The 19,106-nt window shown below is 41.0% G+C and overlaps 1 protein-coding gene across 1 annotated transcript; it reads left to right on the forward strand.

Annotated features, from left to right (window-relative positions):
• Positions 1-442: 442 nt before the first annotated feature.
• LOC100845304 (guanine nucleotide exchange factor SPIKE 1) lies at positions 443-19,102 on the forward strand. Its single transcript, XM_010236622.3, has 31 exons — positions 443-1,024; positions 2,992-3,081; positions 3,403-3,565; positions 3,644-3,762; positions 4,324-4,436; positions 4,563-4,618; positions 4,737-4,834; positions 4,994-5,131; positions 5,199-5,513; positions 5,610-5,870; positions 5,977-6,144; positions 6,228-6,419; positions 6,519-6,562; positions 7,451-7,520; positions 7,675-7,836; positions 8,518-8,625; positions 8,770-8,807; positions 9,479-9,623; positions 11,184-11,310; positions 11,433-11,626; positions 11,881-12,011; positions 12,415-12,490; positions 12,615-12,725; positions 12,863-13,045; positions 14,896-15,039; positions 16,113-16,286; positions 16,354-16,701; positions 16,772-17,101; positions 17,291-17,476; positions 17,547-18,521; positions 18,606-19,102. Exons 1-31 carry the CDS (start codon positions 1,007-1,009, stop codon positions 18,858-18,860), a joined length of 5,532 nt encoding a protein of 1,843 aa, XP_010234924.1. The 5' UTR covers positions 443-1,006; the 3' UTR covers positions 18,861-19,102.
• The last annotated feature ends 4 nt before the right edge of the window (positions 19,103-19,106 follow it).

Here is a 19,106-nt window from a genome sequence, read left to right on the forward strand (position 1 = left end):
GAAGAAATCCGAAATCCGGTCAATATAGGCAGGACTATGTTCTAAATTTCTGTTTGGCCGAACCGGATATCGTTTCGCAGTTCCACGTACTAGTACCAGTGTTCGGATGAGACTTTGATTTTTTGTTTGTGAAAAAAGAGAAGAAGAAGAATGTTTTGTACTTTTGTTAAAGAAAGAACCGCTTCTGGCCCGAGAGATTTCAAAGTTTGGTGAGAATTGTTGGCTAACCAACAAAATCTAATCTAAACCGGCTTAACAAATGACACAACAGAACAATGCAGGCTTGACTCGGTGCTGCAGCTCTCCTGACAGCCGATCGAAGTGTCAGTGTCTGACTATCTGATTTGCGACATGGCAATTTCCATGGACTAGTAAGCAGTGGAGTGGTACTAGCAGTAAGCACCAGGCACACTTTGACGAAGCGTTGGTTTAAAAGAGGATAAGGGGACACAGATCAGCAAAACACGAGCACACCGAGCAAAAAATACTGTCATCAGAGAGAGAAATCATCAGTAAGGCGCCAGAGACAGAGAGGCGCACGATGGTTTTTGCGGGGTTTCGAAGGGATCACGGAATCAGTGGGTAGGGAGGGAGAGTGGAGTGGAGTGCAGGGCAGGTGCAGTGGAGTGGAGTGGAGCGGCGCTGGGCTGCGTAGAAAGACGACGACGGCAAGCGAGCTGTTGCTGCTGGGGACAAGCTGGCTGCCGCCGATTGCTGCCACGAACCACGAGCACCAGGGCAACTACCCTTGGAATCCCTCCCTCTGCCCCATCTCGTTGCCGAGCGACCCTAGCCCCCTCGCTCCGAGCGCCGAGCCCCCTGGCTCGTCTTCCTCCTCGCCCGAGCGCCTCCACCGCAGGTTGATCTCCCCTTCGATTCTCTCGCTCCCGACCGTTTCTCCTCCCATCACAGCACGGTGCGGGACAGGAGGGAGGAGGCCGAGGCGAGGCCGGTGGGGTGACATTGCTGTCGGTCATCTCCACCGCCGCACACCCTCACTGCAAGCATGTCGGCAGCGGATCTGGTGAGTTTTCTTCGACTCTGCGTTCAGATTTGGTTGGTTCTGTTCAACGTGAAAATTTGGGATCCCTGGAGCTCTTGGGTTTAGTCTTGAGGCATGCTCATGGCAGTTTCCTTTACGATTTGTCGCCTGATTTAATTGTGCGCATTGCAAATATGTGTAATGCCTGTGGAACTTGCTTGCAATTTATCTGCATATGTGTAATGCCTGTGGAACTTGCTTCTAATTTCTCGGAGTATGTGTAACTCATGTGGAGCATGGCTAAAACTTGTCCAAAACTCATCTCAAAGCTGATTGAAACCTTTGCACATTTGTTTTCAGTCCTTCAGTTTTATGTCAATATAGTATTGTCTGTAAGAGATTTTGGTGATTTGAGTCCCTCAATTTACTGCACATTCCTGATTTATACTAATCATCTCTTCTTTGGAATGTACATGAACTAATTGCTTGCATTCGAATCTCATCAAAATTCCAATTGAAACCTGAAAGTACTACGGAAGCTCTTCGAAACCTGAAACCACTATGAAATTGAAACCTGAGTGAAACCTAGGTGTAACTTTTGCCAAACCTCATTAAAATCTCAAATGAAACATGAAACGTCCTTGAAACCCAATTCAAACCTCGTTGAAAGCCGAGTGGCACCTTACTGAAACCTAAGAGAAACTTGTGAACCGTAGGTCTATCTTTTCAATTGGTATCTTAGGGGGGTGACTGTTCGGAGCATGGTTGCGCCCTGCTCCCACTCCTGCGTCATCTGATTAGCCGCTGAAGTGAGCTGCTAGTTTTGTGCAAGATGAAGGGGACATGTGGTAGGGGCTAGATGGGTCAGGCGGCTGAGAGGTTGCTCCGTGTTATGAAATTCGGCGGATGCACGATCAAGGATGACACCGAGGAACGATATTTGTTAACAAGGTTCCGCCGAAGCCTACATCCCCGGGGAATGACTACGGGCGCTCCTCCCCTATAATACCGCAACACCAGCCACCCTGGGTGCCGGCACAAGCCGCCGGCTCTCCCTGCGAGCCTATTGCTACTATGTTGTCATAGTCTCTTTGGGCTACCTTGCGGTGCCTTTATGTATTAAGCCCGGGTTACACGTGTTCGACTCTAAAACCTAACCCACCGCTAATTACAAGTCCAACTGTAACCCTACTCGTACACATATTCGACAAATATCTCAACACTCCGTAGTACAGTTCTTTTTTTTAAACTCACTACAATCCTAATGAAACTTGAACATCTTTGAAATCCAAGTGAAATCTTGAAAACCGACTGAAATCTGAGTGAAATTCATTTTAACAGGCTTGAAATTTTTCTGGAACATGTGAACTTTAGTAATACAAGCTTGAAAATTTTATGAAACCATTTCTTAAATTTAGTTGAATCCATTTGAAAATGTTATGAAACAAAAATGAAAAAAACTTGATACGTCATGTCATGAAACATTTATGGAACTGCCTATTGCCATGCGCAGTATGTCCAATGCCTAGTTGCTCCCCTTTTGATACTATTGCTTTCCCCTCCTTCTCCAGTAATTAGAAAACACTTGTCCTCCCACCTCCACTTGCTGCCTTCCTGCTTCGCTCCCTTTCCACTTTACCAAACCCTCAAGCCCGGAAAGAGTGGAGGAGAGCAGGACATGACGAACACAGGCAATGCACGATGAGTGTCCGTACCCTTGTCTCCCCCAGCTTTTGCCTTCCAGCTGGTTCATGGTGCTTCAGGTAGGCGGAGTGGGTGGAGCAGGATTCATTTGCACTGTCTCTTTAGTGAGGCATGCCTCAATCGCGGATCTGGACCGCAGTGGTGAGATCCTGAGCTGAGGTTTGAATTCCCTCTCGTCGTATGGGATTGGGTTGGTTTTTATTTTTGGGTTGTCAGTTGATGATGATGCTTCTTGTTTAGTGCTGCTCTTTGTTGAGCCACACTGATTTGTGCTTAATTGGTTTGCTGGTGGGGTGGCGGTTCAGGTGGTGGCGGACGCAACAGCGAGGGAATGGCAGCGGTTCAAGTTGATTCCAAGGGTGTCGTGTGCTGGGAACCTGGACCTGGATCCACTGGTATGTGTCATTAACTACTTGTGGTTATGGTCCTATTTCGTTTATTGGTTGTGCGAATGTGGCTGTTATTTATCGAGCTTTTGGGATTGTTGTGGCAGTGCATACGATGTGGTGCATGGGGTATGGGCTGTGAATATCATTTTTTCCATTCTTCTCATGTGTATGTCATTCCATGATAGAGTTATTCCCTCTGTATTGTGTTGTACATCCTTGTTGTTAATGTATCATTTCGCTCCTTTGGATTACAATTGTGGAATGCAATTTAGGGCTTCATGATTCTAAGAATTAGGGATGAAAAAGCTAAGTGCCTTTTTTTTCCAGCTTAATGAAAATTTAGAGCAATGGCCACATCTAAATGAGTTGGTACAGTGCTATAAGGCTGATTTTGTTAAAGATGACTGCAAATACGGACGATATGATAGTGTCGCACCACCGTCCTTTAGAAGTCAAATTTTTGAGGGACCTGATACCGACATAGAAACAGGTAATCCACCATTCGTGTGACTGAATTAGCTTCATTATATTGTCCACTAAATAAATTTATATTCTTGGTTTATCATAGAATTGCAGCTTTGCAACGCTAGGCATTCCAAGCCCGAGGAAACTACTGAAGATGATATGCCAAGCACCTCAGGGAGGCAAATATATGAGACTGAACCGTGTGCTTCATCTTCAAACAAAGTAAGTTTATGCTCATTATATTTTGTTTTAGTTGGATGTTTATCATGTGCTTTGCTTTTTTTACTTGCCTCTTTAGTGGCATACTACTTGCTAAACTACACATGAGGGTCCTCATTTAAAATAATAATATTTATGCAGTTATTCATCTACTGGCCCTTTGTTTCAGCTACTACAATTCTTTCTTGTTGAACTTTTGTTCCCTCGTATGAGCTGTCTGGAACCTTCATGCATTCAATTGACTAGTACATTTGAGTTTTTCCTGATTTATTACATGCTGTGCAAAGTGCAAACAAGCTACATTGCACACAGTACTATTGTTGACGTGGATATTTCTAGCAGAACCAGTTTAAACTTTTGAGACATCAAACATTGATTTTCTTTGCTTAATGCTCATAAGTTAACCTTCCTTGAGTTCCTTTCTTGTTTCCTTATGTCTCACAGTTTTTTTATCTGTAATGTCTCTACCAATCTACCGTTTATTTGATGAACTGACATTAGCATATGCAGCAGCAATTGCTATCTCAATGTAAGCATTGACGGCATGTTACCCTGCATTTTCAGCCCTGTAGTCTCTCACCTTTACCGGCATACGAACCTGCATTTGATTGGAACAACGAGAGATCTTTGATATTTGGCCAACGGGTGACAGAAAGTCTCCCTGCAACACACATCAGGTTCGCTTTAAGCTGCACACTCAGGCATTACATATGTCTTTGCTTTTCTTTTCACTTCTTAGACTCTGAGTAATGTTTGTTACTACTTCCTAGTCACATGTTATAACATGTTATAACTCTGAGCAGTGGATTGAAGATAACTGTGAAGGTGTTATCTTTGTCATTAGAAGCTGGATTGGTAGGTAAGAAAAGATAAACAGCTTTTCTTGTTTGGTTCAACACCACTAAAATGCAAGATGTTCTCATTTGTACTTGACATCATGATTGCTGACTTGCTTTTTGACCATGTATCATGTGCAGAACCTTTTGGCGGTACAATCTGCTTGTACAACAGAGATAGAAGAGAAAAACTATCTGAAGACTTCTGTTTCCGCATACTTCCAACAGAAATGCAAGATGTAAGGAGCAAAATACTCCCTTCTGGACCCTTATTTGTATCCTCTAAAATTTTGCTGTTGATATCTACAAATACAAACAATCGTAGCCTGTTAATTATACTGAACCCCCATATTAATCTAGTTTGAATTGACCATTTTCATTTCTTTGTATTTTATTAGGCTCATATTTCTTTGGACCGTTGGAGTGTTTTTTCGTTGGATGCCCCTTCACCATCAGTCTGCCTTCTGATCCAGCTTGAAAAAGCTGCTACTGAAGAAGGGGGAGTAACTCCTTCCGTTTATTCCCGCAAAGAACCCGTAAGAAAGAAATCTCCTATTTTAATCATATGTGTCGTCATTACTCTTATGCTCAATTTTGTAACAGGTGCACTTGACTGAGAAAGAGAAGCAGAAGCTGCAAATTTGGTCTCGAATCATTCCATATAAAGAGCCATTTGCATGGGCAATGATTCCTCTGTTTGAAAACAACCATGCTGGTGGTGTGGGTGATGCTGTGTCTCCTAGCAGCCCTTTAGCACCAAGTATTTCAGGCTCAAGTTCTCAAGATAGCATCGTGGAGCCTACTTCCAAGCTCGCTTTGGAGGGAAAACTCAACCATTATTCAAGTGGAAGCTCGGTTATTGTAGATATATCAAACTTAAACAAAGTGAAGGAAAGCTACATAGAGGACTCCCTCCAGGTAAGCTTCGGCAGCTGAGCAAAGCCAGTTAATTTTAATCAAGTGATTGACTGATTGTTAACTAATTAATCATGCCAATTCTTTTGTTGCTTGTAGGATCCGAAACGGAAAGTACACAAACCAGTTAAAGGTGTACTGAGGCTAGAGGTGGAAAAACTTCATAATGACCGTAATGATACAGATACCATTTCTGAAGGCGGGAGCATGAACAATGAGTTGCATGGTGCTGAACTCAACAATGGCAGACATCACAGGAATAGCTTTGATGGGGCCCACAGTTATCTGAATTCTAGTGCTGTTGTCCAGAAAAATGCACGCCAGAATGGTCAAAATTCCAATGCAGAGAATGGTGACAATGTAAGTAGAAGAGTTCCTCATCTGCCTCTTTTTGTTGAGTTTAAATTTATGCGTAGGGTTACAAGTCTTTTTCTGTCTATATGAGATGCATTCTCTCTTGATACAGTTTCAAGCTTTTGACTTTCGGATGATGACTCGAAGCGAACCATTTTCTCAACTTTTCCATTGCCTCTATGTGTACCCATTGACCGTCAGCTTGAGCCGCAAGAGAAATCTATTCGTAAGAGTAGAATTGAGAAAGGATGATGCTGACATCCGTAAACTTCCACTGGAGGTTCGTCTCCGCAGTTATTATACTCTTCTTGTTTTGTTGGTGTCTGCTCAATATTTTTAGTCACTGGATATATTTGGTTTCAGGCTATTCATCCAAGGGATTGGAGTACAACGCTACAGAAGTTTGTCCATACGCAGATTTCTGTTGGCACGAGAATGTCTTGCTTCCATGATGAAGTGAAGATCAGTCTGCCTGCTCTATTGACTCCCCAACATCATCTTCTGTTCACATTCTTCCATGTAGATCTCCAAATGAAACTTGAAGCCCCTAAACCAGTATGCCTTCTTTTCCTTATCAATGAGGACAAACTACTATGCTTGGTCCACCTGTTCATATTTGTTTTGCTGGTGTCTTACATGTTTGTGCTCCTTCAGGTGATTGTGGGATATGCCGCACTTCCACTGTCGACACACATTCAGTATGTATTAGTTTGTCATCTTTATTTTCGTATACATGAAATGCTTAAATTGAACTAGTCTTGGTTAGTTGCTTCATATGTATGATCAGTTGATCACATCCAACTTAATAGTTTATGTATCATGCTAACCTATTCAGTTTATATGACCAAAATTGAATAATATGAAGAATTAAGGTTTATTGCGAAAACTTGGGAGCAACCATTATATTTTTAAATCATCAAGCTATATCGTTACATAGTTTAACTAGCAAATTAACGGACACTGACCTTAGTTAATTTTAGAACCGTACTTCTGCCACTTTGTCCAACTAATTAAATAAGCACTGGGGTACTCATTCACAAGCAAGACTGCATGGTGCATACTGCTTACTGTACTTATTAGCACAATGTCCTTGTGGTGGTAAGAATTAAAAAATAAATACTACTCCCTCCGATCCATAATAAGTGTCTTGGATTTAGTACAAAGTTATCATAATTAGTGTCTTGGAGTTGTAACTTTGTATAAATCCAAGACACTTATTATGGATCGGAGGGAGTACGTGTTCGAGAGATTATACTACTGTCTGTGTTAGATCAAACCGTCTAACAGGTTGTGTTGCCCTGTGTTGAGCAGACTGCTGGCATTGGTTGACATCTTTGTAGGAGTAAACATAATTAAAGAAGTTAAGAGCTGGTTGCCTTTTGCGATAGCGTGTTGGACATAGCATATACACATACTTCTCGAGGGCCATCTATACAATTTGATTAGATCACATGCGGACTACTGTCTCAATGGATACCACAAGTTTGATGAGGAACTCTGAAGTGCTTGCCGTATCTTAAAAATAAGTTATGAGCCGATGAGAATGGAATTGAACTTGATATATAACAATCTTGCGAATTTAACAGGTTACTTTCAGATGTATCTTTGCCAATTTTACGAGAGCTTGTTCCGCATTACCTGCAGGAAAGTGGAAAGGTTTGCTGCTTGTCTTTTTCTTTTCACCGTTTCTTCCTCCTTGATTGTAGAATTATTTCAAATACATTTGCAGCAATAGTTTTTACTTGAATTTAGAATTATTTCAAATACATTTGCAGCAATAGTTTTTACTTGAATTTTAATTCTTATACAGGAGAGAATGGAATACCTAGAGGATGGAAAAGCTGTTTTCAGACTGCGGTTAAGACTTTGCTCTTCGTTGTTTCCAGTTAATGAAAGGATAAGAGACTTTTTTGTCGAGTATGACCGCCACACACTACATACAAGTCCACCTTGGGGCTCTGAGCTTCTTGAGGTATTTTTTTTTTGCTGTTGAATGGCTTATTTCCTTTATGATCCTTCCGCTGCTGATGTTTTTGCTTTTATGCTAAACACACAAGAAAGATATCCTGTTTTTGCCTTCCGTTTGGCCTGTTATTCATTAACAATGCTTTACTATTAGCAAAAGTAGCACATAGTATTCTTGAACTGCCTGCAGATCCGCATATCTGTTTAACCATTTCCTACACCGAGTTCTTTTTAGCAATTTGTTTCAATTTATGAGGATGTTGTATGCTAGTGATCTATGTCTTTTCTCATTTTGTTTTATCCTTTGATAATGAACATACTTTTTGACGTGTTACTAAGTGTCACACAAATGCTACCCAGTTATTTGTGTTTTTTTTTGGGGGGTGGGGGGGTGGGGGGGGATAGTGAAGTATTTGGTGTGTTCTCTACAACTCGACTAAAATACCGTGCTACAAGTCTATAACTGTTTGTGTTGGTGAGAGATGCAAAGGTGTTAAGAAAAACGTGACAATGGCAGTAAGACATAGAATATGGTAAAATTCTGGAACAAAGAAAATCCATCCGCACTATTTCTTTCAATGTTCCTTTGTGGTATTTTGCATAAATTTACTTATTTACATCGTATTGGTACTTTACACTTTATACAAACGATATATATATCACTAACCTTTGCCTTTTTTGGGTGCAGGCCATAAATAGTTTGAAGAATGTTGAATCTACTGCATTGTTACAATTTCTTCACCCAATACTCAACATGCTGCTGCGTCTTATTGGTGATGGTGGTGAAACACTTCAGGTTGTTGCTTTGCTTTTGTTTCAACTTTCCACTCTGCAGAATAAGAGCACACTTATCTTTTTGACGGAGCTTATTTGTTGCAAAGTGTTCATCTTGATAATTTTGCACACCAGATTTGATGCTATAGATATTTTTTCCTCGCAGGTTGCTGCATTTCGAGCCATGGTTAATATTCTAACCCGGTAATGCCCTGCCTTTTGTTTGGTTTATGCATGCCTCTGATATTTCATATTTGCTCGTGGATTTGTGCCAGTTTCTTTCAAGAGCTTTAGCATTCCATGTCCGGCCAACTTCTCAAATCCTATTACTCAACCTTTAGACATCCATGCATTTTTGCTGGAGAAAGTTAAATACATCGATGCTTTGGAATTTAGATGCCATTTTATTCACGTGTTGTGATGTCTGATTCTACTAATTGTTTGTTCTCTCTCAAGAGATGCAGCATTTGGAGTAAGTGTTAGCTTTACCTTATGTGAGCCCTTGCTGGTTCCACATTCCACTGCATATTACAGCACAACAGACACGGATTGAGAAGGCAGCTGTGTCGTACTCATCTTTAGAGGCCCTATCACAAAGATCTTTGCAACGCCCTCACATATTTACCAAGATCTAAATATTTGGGCTGTGATTCCTCAATAAGATCGCTTTATGATGAGTTATGACCCCCCTCCCCCTCTGCTGCCACAGACTAGAGACATACAATGTCATGTTTCATTGTTAATACCTAGTTTTTACCTTGTCATTGTCTTCGTTCCTCCAATGTCCATGTCGCGCATTGGTGTTTATAAAAGTTGAGGAGTCAGGATCACGTGTGTTCCCAAATCGGGTTACAATTAGTGCATTTCTGTCACAGGGTTCAACAGGAATCATCTGATGGGGCTGAGAGAAATAGGTTTCTTGTTAATTATGTTGATTTTGCTTTTGATGACTTTGGTGATCGGCAAACACCTGTATACCCTGGTTTATCTACTGTTTGGGGTAGCCTAGCTCGGAGTAAGGTTAGTATCAATTCCTTCTCTCTGTTTTGAGTTATCAATTGTCGAATTTGTTCCACTCGATGCCTTGCCATGTTTATTTTATCTGTGTGTTTCATGTATGGACCTGATAATGATGGGGACATGGGGGTAAATATCCATCTGATGGAGGTCACATGAGTTCACGTGAGGACTTAGGGACTAGCAGAGACTTCTTTTTTATTCCATGTTTGATGTAAAAAGATAATAATGCCACACATACATAACCATCCGTCTAACAAGGATATCTAATGCAACCAATAAACTGAAGAGTGCATAGTACATCACACCCACTGATCAATCCAATTATAACAAATATGCATCTTACTGATTATGAGGATATACATGCTACTGACTTGCCTCAGCTGGCTCCGAGGGCTGGCTGGCCTGTGCTGCCTGTGTGCAGACATCCAATGGTCTTGATTGTCTGCATGGGCTGGATCACGGTCATGACATAATCACTCCATACCCATTAACACGGTCATGGGCTGCAGTGTTCACAGGTTTCAGAACTTGATATCATGCAATCCTACTCAAACTTGGCAGTTTTGTTATCTAAATTGTTGAGGATGCATACCACTTGCACTAATAATAAGCATTTGCACAAGGACTAGTTGATATGAGAATTTTGATTCTTATGTAAGAAAAACTGTGTCGTGGAACTTTTCTCCAAGATCGTTGAAACACAGATTTGATTCAACCTTCTCGACTCCTTGATTTACATACCTTCAGTTTATACAAACCGTGAGAAACCTCCGATGTAGAGTACCTTGTTGCCTCCATAATCCATGCAGAATCTCAGGCATCATCAATGTAGAGTAGTCGTAGTAGTGTGTTTTCTCTTCTCTTCGATGATCAGAACAACACTATTATGTGTACTATGTATCTATATTTTGACTCTTATGTATATGTGTATGTCCAATTGTCCAACTCAACGTGCACCATTTACTTCCATGTACACGCATCGACGCAGTCCCTTACCATCCTTTGTCGCAAGTTCTTTTGCTGACCATGAATGCTTGCAAGCCAGACTCACTTTATATATGCATCAAGAGACATTTCCAAGGAAACACGTCTGTTCTAATAGATGCGTCTCTTCATGGAAGGCGTCTGTTCAATTTTAATTGCACCAACTGCTGGGTTAATTACCACACAACCAATGCCGGCCAATATCACTTGACAGCATGCATGGGAGCCACTCAACGGCTACACCATTAACTCCATGCGTAGGTTGCACTCCATATACACACATACAATAGGTTTATATTATTTTTGGCAGGGAGAGCCGGAGAGAAGAGGTGCCTAGTAACCATCTCGCTAGATGACTGTTTATTAGAATTATTTCGGTAAATTACATGGACCATGTCGAATATCTGAAATATTCTTACATCTTATTGTTTTCCTTTTAGTGTTCTTGCATATATCCTCTGATGATGATTATTTTTGTTACACTTTTCTGCTTATTGAGTACTCCAGAGTTGGCTTCTTTTAGAAACACCTGTTTCTGCTGCTCTGCTTCACCATTACACTCTTTTGTCATTTTAGGCTAAAGGTTATAGAGTTGGGCCCGTCTATGATGATGTGTTGGCAATGGCTTGGTTTTTTCTGGAGCTTATTGTAAAATCAATGGGATTGGAGCAAAGTCATCTCTTCTACCACAATCTTCCACAAGGTAGAACCAACCACCAAGCACTTATAACTGTAGTTACTAATATAGTAGTTTCATACTTTCAGTACATGAATATTTAGTTGTACTACAATGTGTGGTTCTGATTGTTTACTATCATGTGCTAGGTGAAGATGTCCCACCGCTACAGTTGAAAGAAGGTGTATTCAGATGTATCATGCAGCTGTTTGATTGCCTTTTAACTGAGGTTCATGAACGCTGTAAAAAGGGTTTAAATTTGGCAAAGCGCTTGAACAGCACTCTTGCTTTCTTTTGTTATGATCTTTTATCAATCATCGAGCCACGCCAAGTTTTTGAGCTGGTAATGTTGGAACTTGGAAGTCCGCCTTCACCTCAACATTGAAGTTTTTTTTTCCAAGTGCTACCATTTGATATATTTTCAGTGTTTGTTTTAACCTGCGTACTATTTCTTTTATTGTTGATTGGATACTACATCAGTTGATTTTTATCAAGTTGCTAATCCACAAGAGTAAAGCTAGTGAGGAGCTTCCTTCCAAGTATAGATATGCATAACAATCTTTCATATGCTGCTAAATTAACATCTATGTTATTCAGGTGTCGTTGTATATGGACAAGTTTGCAGGGGTTTGTCAATCAGTTCTCCATGATTGCAAATTGACATTCCTGCAGATAATATGTGATCACGATCTTTTTGTTGAGATGCCTGGCCGGGACCCCTCTGATAGGTAGGCCTCTCCTTTTCCTGTTTCTTCAAATGCAGCTTTAGATCTTAATCTGTGTATTACCAAGCTAGTGAGTATTAATATTCCAGCTCCTGAAAATGTTTACTTGGCTAGTTCCGTTATTCAGAGCCCTTAGTCTTCACGCTATATGTTTTATTTCCTGCATTTTATTCCGTTCTTCGTAATTTATAGCCATATGCATTTAGTACGTTTTCTGCTAATCCTTACATTTACTATGCATAGTGTTACATATGCATTACCAATCCTGGATTGCTCTAGTCTTGTTTATCTTGAAGATCCAATTAGAACACAAATGAATATCTCATGTGCCAACATGCTGCTAATCATTTTAGCTTAATATTTTTTTGGGTGGGTGTGATTTTTACGAAATATATTCTTGTTGCAGGAATTATCTCTCGTCTGTCCTTATCCAGGAGATCTTTCTCACCCTTGACCATGATGATTTATTACAGCGAGCAAAAGTAAGCATCTCAATTGGAATAAAAATACTTAGGGCCACCTCTCAATGCACTTATTAGCTGTCCCACATGTGATGGCAACTTATTCTTGTTTATGTGAAAATGTACTGTGTTGCAACTATTGTAGGCGGCTCGTATTTTGGTTGTCCTGATAAGCAAGCATGAATTTGACACACGGTATCAAAAAAGTGAAGACAGGCTGTACATTGCTCAGCTGTATTTCCCTCTTATAGGACAGGTGCATGGAAATTCATTTTCACAGTTAACTTCTTTGAAATGATTATCAGTAATTAGTACTCTGTTTCTCTTCAAGCTTTGGCACACATACACAGTTCTCACTACAAATTTCTTTACCTGTGAAAAACACTTCTTCAGATTCTAGATGAGATGCCTGTGTTCTATAATCTAAATGCTGTTGAAAAGCGTGAAGTTCTAGTGCTCATTTTGCAAATCATAAGGAACTTGGATGACACAACTCTTCTAAAAGCGTGGCAACAGAGCATTGCTAGAACCAGACTGTTCTTCAAGCTACTTGAAGAATGTATAACCCATTTTGAGGTTCGTATAGTAGCCCTTGTTGATAGTTTAGAATGTTCAATTATTTCCCTGTATTATCAAATTCTGTGATTGATTGTGATGTATATCCTTCTGTTCTGATATTACAATCTCACTAAACCCTCAGTACACAAAAGATTTTTGACATTGATATTGGGTCCGATTAGAATGCATCCTGATTGGTGGGTCCACACCACAGAACAGAGAGTTAAGGGGTGTGCTCCAAAGAATTTCGTCATATTTCATGACATGTAACATGTTTTGCAGATATAGACAATAATGCTTCTCCTACCCTCATTTGCTCATGGAATAAGTCCACTATCTTGCACCATATGTTCAAAACAAGATCATTTAACCCTTTATTGGCTGTTTTAGTGGTTATTTTGCCACATTGGAGGGCAAAGGAAGGTGGTTTTGCCACGTGTCTGACAGATGCATGACCCACCCTGTCATCTTTTTGGTCCTCTTTTCTAGCCACCACTAGTCGTTTTGTTTCAGAGCCAGCCTGGTTGCGGACCATCAATAGGCCGCCTTAGTTCCACGTGTCTGTTCTTTTCGCTATAATATCAGCTTTGGCTGTACGCCATGACACTGCATAACCAAAGCTGCACATCGTCATCTGCCACGCTGAGGAAACGTGGAGCTTGTTCAGGTTGTCACGCAAGAATGATACCTCGCTGAAGAATAGATGTGCGCCCAATATACCTCAACCTTGTTCTTAGCTGTGTGGCTGTCGATAGGTAGATGCCATGACGTATGACGACATTATTGTCGTTTCTGGCAAAAGAAATGCTCAGACTCTCTGTGGCCATGGTCAGTGTAGGTATATACTGTGGCCAGGGGCAGAGCTACGTTATGTGGCTGGTGTCAATTGACACCAACGATTTCATGCACTTTCTTTATAAATTAGCAAAGAACATTTCTTTGTAAAAAACACCGGCGTAGTGGGGATGACACTGGTGCTTCTCTTGGCTGGCTTCGCCACTGACTGTGACGATGCTGTCATTGTTGCTGGCAAAAGAACTGTTCAACTCCATGACAATGACCTGGCCCGTGGCTGTCACTACGCATTGCAGCACTAGCTGTTCTCACCCGCACTGCAGTCAGGTTGGTTTGCCCAAGCTCTTGTATGAGTTTCTGGCAGCTAATGCAGGAAAGGTAATCCGAAAGCTGGAAGTGGTTGATACTTGCTCCTTAAGAGAGGAGGGATTCATTTCATGCAATTATTTGGTGCCTGCGGAGTCAATGCCTCCAGAATGCACTACGGCATATCTGGGAGCTGCTGATAGAGTGTAACCATGACAGCGATAAATGTATCCAAGAGTAATGAGCTAGGGAGATAAAGTATGCATCATATGGATCCACGCCAACGAAGTAACTCTTAGAAGCCGTCGATGGGTGTGATCCGAAAGTTTTGTAAAAGTTAAGGGGGGTGTAGAATACCTGCTTCTTTTTTATATATAAAATGATCACGGTTACGAATTTGCAAATTATTATAGTGATTGTTCAGGAAAACAACCTCGTCGTTTTTATATAAAAAGATTTAGGTGAGGGACGTGGAGAGGAGGTGGGGGTGTAAAATTTGTACGATGATTTGCAAATTGCTCTTGGGGAACTGGTAGGAGTGTATTGAATCCAACTTTTTCCATTGTGCCACTGCTGTATTTTTTTTTACTTATTTCAATTTACACAAGCACTCGTCTAATAATCGGTTGTATAGCATGATATACAATTGCAAATAAGAAGTCTGCATTTATTTGTTATAATTGGTTCTGAATCTGCTTTGTTACCATTAAATCACATTGATTCTTAGTAGTTTATTCAGAACTAAGTCTGTTGAATGCTCTCTGCAGCACAGTAGAGCAGGAGATAGTTTGCTGCTAGGCTCTAGTTCTCGGAGTCCTGATGCTGAGCGCCCTGTGTCCCCCAAGTATTCTGATCGATTATCCCCATCGGTTAACGCATACTTGTCCGATGCTTCACGCCATGAAATAAGGGTATGTTGGCACATTATTTATACGAGCCTAACTTTCCGGCAGTAATGTTTTTACCAATTGTTTTTTTTACAGTATTAAATAGTTTGTGTATTACATAAGCTCCAAGTGAGATGATTGGAGCTTGAATCATGCTGGCTTTCTTGGAATTTCCTAGCTTAGAGTAGTATCTTACAAGTTAATCTGGTAACATGTACTGGAGTAGATTCGAATACTTGTCAGCGTTGTTGCTTAGGGTTCTTTGCGGCAGATAATCTGGTAATCGATTAACACGCTATTGCAGAGATATTGTACAGTAGGCATCTCTGGCAGAAACTGATTAGACTTGTCTGGTCTGTTTATGGTGAATCCACATGAGTTCAGGACAATGCATTTTCAGATCCCCCTTATTTCTGAACAACAATTAAATAACATTGTGCATGCCATTGCAGTAATGTGTGTAAACTCATTAAAAAATTCTCATTAAAAAGATGAAGAGGTAAATTGGTTGTTTTAGTCAATCAATTAAGCTTTCAATGACATTATCATCTTTCTGCTTTTAATAATATTAATGGTGACTAACCAGTCGATTAGTCAGTCAAGATGGCTCCTTCTCATTATACTGGTCTGCACTTTTGACTTTGGCCATTGCTTTTTTTTTGCTTATTAATTTCTTACCGTTCGAATAACATAGATCTTCAGAAAATGGCCACTTACAAACGGGCTTTGACCAAGTGGCCCTTCCGACATGCTAAATACTCCATCTCAAGCCAACCATTGTTGCCTAGTCACAAAAAAAAACCTGTTTTTCTGAGGAAAAATTCGGCCAGTGACACTGGTCCCTAGCTCTGAAGCTTGCTTGCAACTATTATCAATAGTCAAGTGTGCATTAAATTGACACCTGTTTGGATTGTTATCAATGGCCCTAAGGGAGTTGTTTACTTTTAGAGTTTTAGTCTCTCTGAATATACTTGCCATTCACCAACATCTGTTGAGCCTGTTTCATCTTAGATAGTGCTTTCCATTATTTGTTTTGTAAATGTGACCATGGAAAATCGTTAGTTTGTTTTCATACTCATGACTGCTATTTAATGCAGCTTCAGGGAACACCAGAAAATGGATACATGTGGAACAGGGTTATTCCTCAACTAAGTTCCCCAAATCAACCCTATTCATTGAGGGAAGCACTTGCTCAAGCACAATCTTCAAGAATTGGATCAACAGCCAGGGCATTGAGAGAGTCTCTACATCCAGTACTGAGACAGAAGTTGGTAAGTACATTCCCATGTGGATCTTGCAGTGTTTTTAACTCTTCAATCTGACAAAAAAATTCTACAGGAACTCTGGGAAGAAAATCTTAGTACCGCTGTGAGCCTTGAAGTATTGGGAATAATTGAGAAGTTTTCGGTTGCTGCAGCTTCTCGTAGCATCTCTACTGATTACACTAAGCTAGATTGTGTGACATCTATCTTAATGGGTCTTTTGTCTAGGAGCCAGCCCTTAACTTTTTGGGAAGCTTTTCTTCCTGTGGTCTATAATATATTCAGTCTTCATGGTGCAACACTGATGGCACGGGAGAATGACCGCTTCTTGAAGCAAATTGCTTTTCATCTTTTACGACTTGCTGTATTCCGAAATGATTCTGTTAGAAAAAGGGCCGTTGTTGGATTGCAGATCCTTGTTAGGGTAAGCTGCTTGCTAAATTTCAGTTATGTAAAAATGAATATTCCTGATACAGATATTCTTATGCTTCTAGAACTCATTCAACTATTTCAAGAGCACCACAAGGTTGAGGGTCATGTTGACTATTACTTTGTCAGAATTGCTGTCTGATGTGCAAGTAACTCAGATGAAATCTGATGGTTCTCTTGAAGAAAGTGGTGAAGCTCGGCGTCTTAGAAAATCACTAGAGGAAATGGCTGATGTCAGAAGTAAGGATCAGTTGAACGAATGTGGGCTCCCTGTTAATGCACTGGAGGTGTCTGCTGAAGGTTCCACGGACAACAGGTGGTCTTGGGTAGAAGTTAAACATCTATCAAAATGTCTAGTCCAGGCCCTTGATGCTGGCCTTGAACATGCCCTTTTGGTAAGCAAGTTTTGCATATGAATCCATATGTGAAAGTGTCACAGCATATATTGTGCTAAAATGGATCAGGCAGATCTACCTTTTGTTTATGTCATCTGGACACTTGAAAAACCAGTTTGTGATTCTGTTTTTAGCTGTGTCACCTTTAGCTGTGTCCACTGAACCTGTAAATTTTGATGTTCCTTTTAGGGTTCTGTAACAACTCTGGACAGGTGTGCAGCTGCTGAGGGTTTCTATAAGCTAGCATTGGCCTATGCACCTGTTCCCGATCTTCATATTATGTGGTTACTGCACCTATGTGACGCCCACCAGGAGATGCAATCATGGGCTGAAGCTGCGCAATGTGCAGTTGCTGTAGCTGGTGTGATCATGCAGGTTGTAATCTTAACTCCTTTTCTTCCATCCCAGCAATCCTGCAATTTCTGACCTTAACTCTTTCTTATAGGCACTTGTTGGAAGGAATGATGCTGTGTGGAGCAGGGAGCATGTTGCTTCCCTGTGTAGGATCTGTCCTATTGTCGGCACTGATGTGGGTGCAGAAGTATCTGCAGCAGAAGTGGAGGGATATGGTGCATCCAAGCTTACTGTGGATTCAGCTGTGAAGTATCTTCAACTTGCCAACAAGCTCTTCGCACAGGCTGAACTATACCATTTTTGTGCTAGCATTCAGGAACTCATAATTCCTGTGTACAAGAGCAGAAGGGCTTATGGGCAACTGGCTAAGTGCCATAAGTCGCTCACGAACATCTATGAGTCAATTCTTGAGCAGGAGGCTAGCCCTATTCCATTCATTGATGCCACATACTACAGAGTTGGATTTTATGGGGATCGATTTGGCAAGCTCAATAAAAAGGAGTATGTGTTTAGAGAGCCACGGGATGTTCGTCTGGGTGACATCATGGAGAAGCTTAGTCACACCTATGAGGCTAAGATGGATGGCAATCAGAATTTACACATAATTCCTGACTCGAGACAAGTCAATGCCGATGAGCTGCAACCTGGTGTCTGCTATCTGCAGATAACTGCTGTTGATCCTGTAATGGAGGACGAGGACTTGGAGAGTAGGAGGGAAAGGATTTTCTCTTTATCTACTGGCACTGTGCGTGCACGCGTGTTTGACCGTTTCCTTTTCGATACACCATTCACAAAGAATGGGAAAACACAAGGTGGTCTCGAATCTCAATGGAAGAGACGCACGGTACTCCAAACAGAGGGCTCATTTCCTGCTTTGGTAAATCGCCTGCTAGTGATCAAATCTGAATCTCTAGAATTTTCGCCTGTTGAGAATGCAATTGGGATGATTGAAACAAGGACAGCTGCATTGAGAAATGAACTAGAAGAACCACGTAGTTCTGAAGGTGATCAACTACCAAGACTTCAAAGCCTGCAAAGGATACTCCAAGGAAGTGTAGCTGTTCAGGTAGGATACTCTGCACAGGTTTAACTACTACTTGCTCTATTTTCTTTGTTTTGCTAATTTTCCAAAAAAAAATTTGTGATGCAGGTCAACAGTGGTGTATTAAGTGTTTGCACTGCTTTCTTATCTGGAGAGCCTGCAACCAGGCTCAGATCTCAAGAACTACAGCAGCTCATCGCTGCACTGCTTGAATTCATGGCTGTTTGCAAGCGCGCGATCCGTGTGCATTTTAGATTGATAGGGGAAGAAGACCAGGAATTCCACACGCAACTTGTCAACGGGTTTCAGTCGCTTACTGCTGAGCTTTCCCACTATATTCCTGCTATACTTTCGGAGCTATGACTGTAGCAAGCTGGCAATTAGATAGCATGCGATTGGTTGGTTGTTGTTTCAGTTTTGGCTCGTGTATAGTTTGAAAACTAACCGTTCTTTGCAATTGCGTCGTTGCTTACAATACCGTATTCGATTTTGGGGTGTAAAGTATGTGTAATTCTTGGTGTTGTTTGTTGGGAGTGCTAGCAAATTAGCGATTAAATCTAAGAGCGGGCGTTCTTATTATTAGTACTCCCTCCGTCTCATATTAAGTGA

The sequence above is a fragment of the Brachypodium distachyon genome, chromosome 3 (genome assembly GCF_000005505.3).
Source record: "Brachypodium distachyon strain Bd21 chromosome 3, Brachypodium_distachyon_v3.0, whole genome shotgun sequence".
NCBI lineage: Eukaryota > Viridiplantae > Streptophyta > Magnoliopsida > Poales > Poaceae > Brachypodium > Brachypodium distachyon.